The 7,841-nt window shown below is 46.0% G+C and overlaps 1 protein-coding gene across 1 annotated transcript in view; it reads right to left on the bottom strand.

Moving 5' to 3' along the window:
• Positions 1-179: 179 nt before the first annotated feature.
• Positions 180-7,841, bottom strand: part of LOC124041299 (PDZ domain-containing protein 8-like) — a 74,208-nt gene continuing 66,546 nt past the window's right edge. The window contains exons 4-5 of the mRNA XM_046358741.1: positions 5,285-5,447; positions 180-5,130 (exon numbers count right to left, since the gene is read on the bottom strand). Of these exons, the coding sequence (XP_046214697.1) occupies positions 2,867-5,130; positions 5,285-5,447 (2,427 nt within the window). The 3' untranslated portion in view covers positions 180-2,866. The remainder of the gene's footprint in view (positions 5,131-5,284; positions 5,448-7,841) is intronic.

The following is a 7,841-nucleotide window of genomic DNA, read 5'->3' as shown; positions in this document are numbered from 1 at the left end:
TGTACTGTCTTTCCCTGTGTCTACAGAACAGGCCAGTGTGAGAGAAAGGCCATTAGACCAACGTAATGTTAAACTGACTGAGAAAATACCTTAAAGTCTTACAGTACCTTCAGAATGAGTTCAGTATTGCTTAATTCAAAGAGTATTTAGAGTAGGAACACACAGGAACTCAAATGGACTTCAGGTGAGTTTTTTTATTGAGGCCATGTACAATAGCGCTTCATCACATGATCCATGTCTAGTACCGTGTACAACGTCCCTCTTACAAAAACAAAATTCCGCAGCAGAAAGCCATGACACTATGTTAGTATACTGTGAATCGTAGGGAGAGACAGATCAGGAGCGTATGAATGGGTTTAGAGAGTACAGAGTTACAACAGCAGCAGAAGTAGCATGACAGCCCAAAATGTGGTTTTGTTTACTCTTCTCATGAGCTCAATTCCAGCCCAGGGGTCCCAAGTTACCTAACGGTCAGATACGGTTTTCTATGGAGAGAAACAACGAGAAATAGAAAACTGAAGAATCCTTTCCCGATTATCACTTTTGTCTTCATTTCCTACAAAAATATTGCACGACAATCTGACTATACAACAATTGAAGAGAGATCAACAAGTAGCAGCCAAGCCAGCTTCAACAAGAGCATCACGTCTATTGCACAGAATTTAGTTTAGCTTTCTTTCCCCTTCACCCTTTTTCTTCCATCTCCTGTCTGACCCAAAGAGCCACTTCACCATCTCTGGTCCTATGCTGAAGCAATGGCAGCACAGCCACAGAAACGCACTGTGATTTCAATGAGCCTGGTGAGAATAGAATAGAAGTCATAGGCTGTGTCGAAATCCTGCTTGCTACATACTATTTAGAACATACTGTTGAGTACAAACATATGCAGTCAGCAACAAATATCAACATACTACTCATCCATACTGAGAAGGCGTCATGGAATGCGCGCTTGTTCCCCACCATTTAATATTCTTTGCAAGGCGTGCTCCTTATTCTGATTATCAGTTGTTCTCGAACAAACGTGGGCGTGAAAAGACAATTCTCTTCCTCAATAGTGTGCAGCGTATTCTACTAGATAAAAAAGCTGAAATGAGTATGACATCCGGGCATTTAAAGTATACTAGATTTTCAACATTTCACATACTAAAAAACATTCTTTTTTTCTCGCATATTCAAACAGCCTACTATTTAGGAGTATAGCTATGGGTATTCAGGCACACCCGTAGTGATCCTATCCAGAGGCTTTGGGTCCCTTGAGAAGAGAATTACGCTTTCCTTATCCTAAAAGCAGAGCTTTTCCTTCTGTGCCTTACAACAGTTGTAATAGTTTTGTATGGAGTTTGTTTGTGGCCTGTCATGATGACATCACTGTATTGGGGTACAACAGTGGTTGCATTTCTGTAGAGGGTTTGTGCTGGACTGTATTTACACATACATAGAAATGGACAAACATTCGTCCATAATTGAGAACAACTTTCAAAGGCCAAGAACTTTACACAATCACAGCCTAACTGCTCTGAGTATTTCTCAAAATCAGACCCAACACCCGTCACCAAACCACATAAATAAAGACCGATATACATACAATAAAACAAAAAGAAATCCACGTGTTCCTGTATCTTACACAACACTCATCACAAAATTAACCAAATAAATGAATTTTCTGCCATAAATACATAAATACTTTGCATCTATCAATAAGAATTTGAACAGCAAGCATTTAGTCTCAAGTAACATGATCGGATAAAACCACCACCACCATCATATTTGAGTTGAGTTTTAGTCCAGGGTTATTATATCCATACAAATAAACCATTTGGTAGGGGGGGCAAGAAAACAGGTGCTTAATCAAATAACTTAATTAGAAACAACTATTACATCCTTATATCCCTTCGCCCAGAAAACACGTTACAGAAAGTAATAACATGTACAGTTAATATGCTGGTTAAACAATGGGTCATATACATAGTCAAACATGTTTGGCCTCGGTGACAAACATTAAACCGAGGATGACAGGGATTGACCACTATCTTCCCCACATTATTGCCCATTTCATTGAATTATCACATGAGCTTGTAGTTCCAGAACCTCCAAAAACTAAAAAAAGAAGAGAAAAGTCATGGGTGACCTAAAAAACTTGATTATGCATTAATTAAAAGTACTCAAACAGAAGATATGACTGACATGAAAAGTACATAATCTGAAACAAAACACATTTCCATATGGTTGAGTATATACAGTATATATTATATATATATACTAATATACTACACTAATATTTATTTCCTTGCCCAAAGACAATTTAGATAAAAACAGAACCATTTGCAATTTGCATAGCTCCTGCTATGGTGATCACATTTTGATTGTAAACTTATGCCAAATTTGAAAAGCGGTTGCTGTAACTTGAAGTGATAAAATATCGAACAGTTCCATTTAAAACATTGAATACAAACATTTAAGCTCACATTTTCAAGCAATAGGAAAATATGTTTTGTTTCAAGGTGCCTTTGTAAGGAAAACAAATGAATTTACGTCAATAAAAGCTAAAATAGAATGGAATATTAATGTACAGTATGTTTTCAACTTTTATTGAATCCAAGCACTTACAGATTGACTTGGGAGACTGTTCTTAATGCCAATTGAAGCAGGTCAATCTAGCTTTCCAGCTTCCCTTTAAAAGTATGACTAAGAAAACTAGAAAAAAAAACAAGAATGAATCGCATGACCGATTGGTTTACAAAACAACAATTGCACCCTCACCAGACCACTTCAGATAATCTTCAGATGGTAACCTAAACCCCACCACCCCTAAATAAAAAGATTCCAATAATTTTGTTGTAAGTCTCAAGCCCATGCCTCATCCTCTCTAGTGGAGCGCCTCCACACAAATCTGCTCCTCTGTGATGTCATCCAGCAGCTGAGCCTCCACTGGGTTGCATATGTCACTGTCATAAACCTCTGTCCCCAGTATTGCCTCCTCCAAGGCCCCGCCCTTGGCCTGGAGGCCATGTGGCTCCGAGGGGGAGGTGCCGGCACTATCCACAGACTCCAGGTCCTCGATGCCTGCCCGGTAGTGGATCATGAGCAGGGTGAGAGCCTGGAGCCTCTCCCCAGACTTGGCCAGGGCGGCCGTGATCAGAGCCTTCCTCCGGGCGTCCCCAGTCTCCCTCTCCTCCTGCATCAGGGCGTTGTTGTGCTCCAGCTCCTGGTCGATCTCCTGCTGCAGCTTGTCCAGCATCAGCTCCAGTTTCTGCGAGCGCTCGTCGGTGGGAAGGCCCCGGTACAGGTCCCGGCCGATCTCCTTCACCGCGATGAATACACTGTCATCAAGTCCTCCCTCCCTCCTTACCAGCTTAGTGGTGACGCCGGCTGCATGCTTGGAGGGGCTGGCCCCGGCATAGGTTTCTGTATCGCTGCTCTCGTTGTCTGAGATGTCGGGGGTGTGCACCACGTCAGGCACAACGTCAGCCGCTTGCTCTGCCAGCCGGCTCTTGGGTACCTGGCGCAGGTTGAGCAGACGGGAGCCGGTGTTGATGATGTGGCGGCTGAGGCCTGTGGTGGCGCGGTTGATGGTGGACTTAGCCTCCGGGTCGGCACTGCGTCGGTCTGTGGCGGCCACGCAGAGAGGGTGCTCGGCCAGGCACTTCTCCTGGCACTTCTTGTGGCAGACGTAGGAACAGATCATGCACTGGGAGGCAGCCTTGGTCCACACCTTCTTCTTGCAGTACTCGCACCAGGTGGGGTTCTGGAACTGGGTGTCCTGGAAGTTGTGGCGCACCTCCACCAGCTGCATGGTGCTGTAGGCCAGATCATCACTGGGAATAGAGGAAGGCTGCTCCCTCTCCCTCTCCCTCAGCTCCTCGTCCGGCATGCTGGCCTTCTTCTCCCGCTCCGCCAGCCCGCCGCACGTCTCTGACTCTCCATCAGCCAGGTAGCTGAAGTTGAGGATGATGTCTCCGTAGCATAGCTTCTCATTGAAGCCCTTGTGGGTGCTGAGGCTGCGCAGGGCGGTGCGGCTGACGCTGGCCCTGGGCTCTGGGGCTTCCAGCCTGAAGGTGCTCTGGTACTCAGATGAGGACGTGGACAGACACTCCAGGGCCACGTGCTCCAGTGTTAGGCTGACGTGGCCCAGACACAGAAGGCTGCCCAGCTTGAAGGGGTCTTTGCACCACAGTGCCACATTAAGGTACTTATGGTTGCTTTCCACCTCTAACACCACAGAGGCATGGCCCCAGTGGGCCGTCCGGTTGCGGAACATCATCTCTGAGGACTCCCACATTGAGTGATCCTCCATGCTGTCTCGGGTGTTGATGGAGCTCTCAGAAACCTTGTCTTTGGCCAGGTCCTGCTTGCTGGGAGTGGAGGGGGGCGCTGGCGGCTCTTCGCAGGGTTCGGGTGATTTGACTGCTGGCTTTGGTTCGGGCTGTCTCACAGGAGTCGTCAAAACACTGCCTTTGTCACCATTGCTTCCAGTGGAGTGTGTTTGAGTCTTTTCTGGAGTTCTCTCAGCCCCGTTGGTAGCTTCACTCCCCTCCAGCAGACTTTGGGTTTCAGAAGAGGCGGACGTTAATTTAATGTGGGGTCTAGGAGGCACCGGCGGGCGAGTGGGTGGGGGTGGAGGGGGGCCGGTGGGGCGCTGTGGCCCCTCTCCAGGCTCAATGCTCTTGTGTGGCGAGGGCTTCGGTGTGGGTGGGGATCTGGCCGGCGACTGAAGCCCTGCCAGGTTCATTTTGCGGTTGAGGATGGGCGATATGCTGCCGAGGGGTTTTGAGGCCAAATTGGTCACAGTCCTTTTGGGGCTTTGGTTTACGGACAGGAAATCCTCCTTGGCCTCCGCGCTACTGCTAAGGGGGTTAGGCTTGGGGTCCACAGTCAAGTCTTCATACTCACAGTCCATGTCTTTGCTGTCGGCTATGTCGGCGAGTGTGGTGATGGGGGCCGGGTCCTCCTCATAGCCCCCCGGCGGAGGGATGAAGCTGGGCTCCTCTAGCTGGCTCAGCCCCTCCTGGAGGGCTCCCAGGCCCACGGTGGGACTCTGGTGACGCACAGGCCTCTCGTACAGGACCAGCACCCTGTCCCCCGCCTGCTTCAGCAGTTTGGGCACTTGGACAGAGGATGTCACTTTGACACCTGCCCGGAAGAAAAATAACATGTTAAAGTCATATTTATATACCAAAACAACATGCATTCCAGTGTTATTGTATGCTTCTGATCTTAAGTCACTTCAAACATTCTCCGGGTTGCCAGATCATGCTAGTTAGGTTGCATGGTTTTAGGGTCTTACCTCCAATGGCGATGAGTCGATCGCCCCTCTGCAGGTCTGCCAGGGCAGCAGGAGAGTTGGGAGTGACCGTCTCGATGCTGACATGGACTGCGTCACCCTCACAGGCAGGGACGTGCCTGAACGTCATACCCACATTGCCAAAGGGTCCTTTGATCACCTCCGTCTGAAACACACACACACACAGACAGAGAGAAACGAACACACATTAGAACTTTCAACTTAGCATCACTTTAAGCTTGCTATGGATTTCAGAACAGTGAAGAAAATGCAGTAAGCCTTATCCTGTAGGCTACTCTGCCTTAAACCATCACAAAACCGTTAAATTGAAGAATATTAATGGCAGCATACCCTTACAGCATACAAATATACAACAATATGAGACCTAGTTGAAGAAGTTCATTTCTAGACATTAAGTAAACACGCAGCTTCTGGTGAGGGCCTCCATTTATAGCAGAGGACTAAATGGTATATAAAGAGAGAAGACTAATGTTTCAGAACAAGAAGTCTGCCTCCACACTCCGGGTTAGATGACGGTAAAACACTGCATGCTAATTCGGAGATAAAGGAAGGTCTGCAATTATGGGTCAATTTCACCCCTGGAGTTTACCAGATGCCTCAATCACTGTCACAGCACATTGAGCACAAGTCACGTATCCCACCATGCACCTGTTATGATGTCGGGGCAACCTGCTTTGTGTCTCCCTGGGCCAATGCAACATGACAACGTGTTGCTATAGTGCAGTACTTCTAATGTAGAGTCCCCCCCTCTTCTATGCAGATTCTCATAATACCATGTCATCATGGGACGATTCCAACTATCAAAATGGCATACACACCAACACAACTATAGAATTGTGGAGGAAGTTGATGTCTGTCAGATCTTGAATGTGAGGTCAAATGTGATGAGAGATTGATGGTTGTGGGAGGAGAGGAAGAAGAGGGGATAGGTAGGAGGGGAAGTGGTCTGGGAGACAGAGGGGACTCAGAGAACCCAGAGAGACGGAGACAAACGACTGTAATTTCCCAGCTGTCATTTGTTCTAATTCTCGAGGAGGGCACTGATCGAGTTAGGGGCGGGGATGAAGAAGCAGATGATCTATACGAGTTGACAAGCAGAGGGTAGTTGATTCATTTGACGCTGACGGATGATTTCAAACCTTGGATAAGAACCTTCAGGAGAAATTTGGCGATAAAGAGATCAGTCCAGAACCTAAGCTACATGTGGGTCTATCACAATGTGACACGGTAGGCAAGAACAGCTCATAATGGTCTCTACTTCTATTAAAAATGTTCCAGGTATTTTTACGACAAAAAAAACATTTTACTGTTGCACAAACATTTGGAAATCAAATGATTGTGCAATCATACAGTATTGCTGATTATCTTGACTATGTTCACACATGGTTTAAAAAGACTTCCAGTACTATAGAAACATAACAAATAAGTGTGTGAACCATAAAAATAGCCTGTAGGCCTCGTCACAATGGTGGCAACTGACAGGAATATGGTGTGGACAGCAGTTGTTCAGTCAGTCCTATTACCGGTCTCTAAATCCTGTAGACCAAGGAACCTGCCTTTTCATTTGAAACTTTCCTAATTAATTTAATGCAGGTCCCTGCCTCAAGGCTCAACCAGATCTGGCCACATTGCACCCCCTTTCCTAGAATGCCCTAATTACATTTAAAAGCCAACAGGTGTTAGTGGGGAAACAATGAGGGCTGCAAAGCAAAAAAAACACTAAGTTCACCCAACGATGTACGGCAGCTATAAAGACAACAAAATGTGCACAAGAGCCTATAAATCATCAAGCTATTGCCATGTTAGGCTACATTGTGCACAAGTCAATGATGAAGAACACTGTGTATCTTTGAGTAGCCATTTGGTAGTGTCTCATGAATAGCTGGCCCGCGCAAGCAATATTTGATTCCGAGTTCTGATATTAGGCATTTGGCTGCTGGCATATACTCTCTCACACAAAGCCAATTTTTCATATGTGTCAAAACTCTTCCATCAGAGTTGACAGCATGGTCTTGTCATAATTGAGTAGGAAACAATACATACATTGTATGTAGGAAAGTCAAACTATGGGGCACAATCTTGCCAAAGAAAACACATTTTTTCCCCCTTTCTAATGGAAGAGGCCAGTGAGATTCACAAGAGGGTCTGAAACCACTTACAGACAAATAAATAAAGCAATTCAAGCTCAACAAGTAGCTGGGCAGGAGTGAATATCAAGGGTGCTGCTGCTATTACTGAGGCTAATATCTTCTTTGTGCCAGGAGAGGAAACGCTGTGTGATCTAAACCTGAGGCTTTCATCTGAGGATGTCTGCCTCTGAAAGCATTGCACTCCACTTCAGTCGCTGGTTATGATGCATGTCAATCGCAAATCACACACAAGGCTGCGACTGACAAAAGACAATTCAACATCAGATCGAATGGCCTGCTATACACTGCTATAGTCACTAAGCAAATTCAATTGAGTGAAAACCATCAGCTGGACCCTCATGTGTTTCAGTATCCATCCTGAAGAAATACTGATCTCTGCATTAGCCATT

Source organism: Oncorhynchus gorbuscha, linkage group LG08 (genome assembly GCF_021184085.1).
Source record: "Oncorhynchus gorbuscha isolate QuinsamMale2020 ecotype Even-year linkage group LG08, OgorEven_v1.0, whole genome shotgun sequence".
Taxonomy (NCBI): domain Eukaryota; kingdom Metazoa; phylum Chordata; class Actinopteri; order Salmoniformes; family Salmonidae; genus Oncorhynchus; species Oncorhynchus gorbuscha.
The sequence above is the reverse complement of the archived record's forward strand: the minus strand, read 5'-3'. Positions and strand labels throughout refer to the sequence as shown.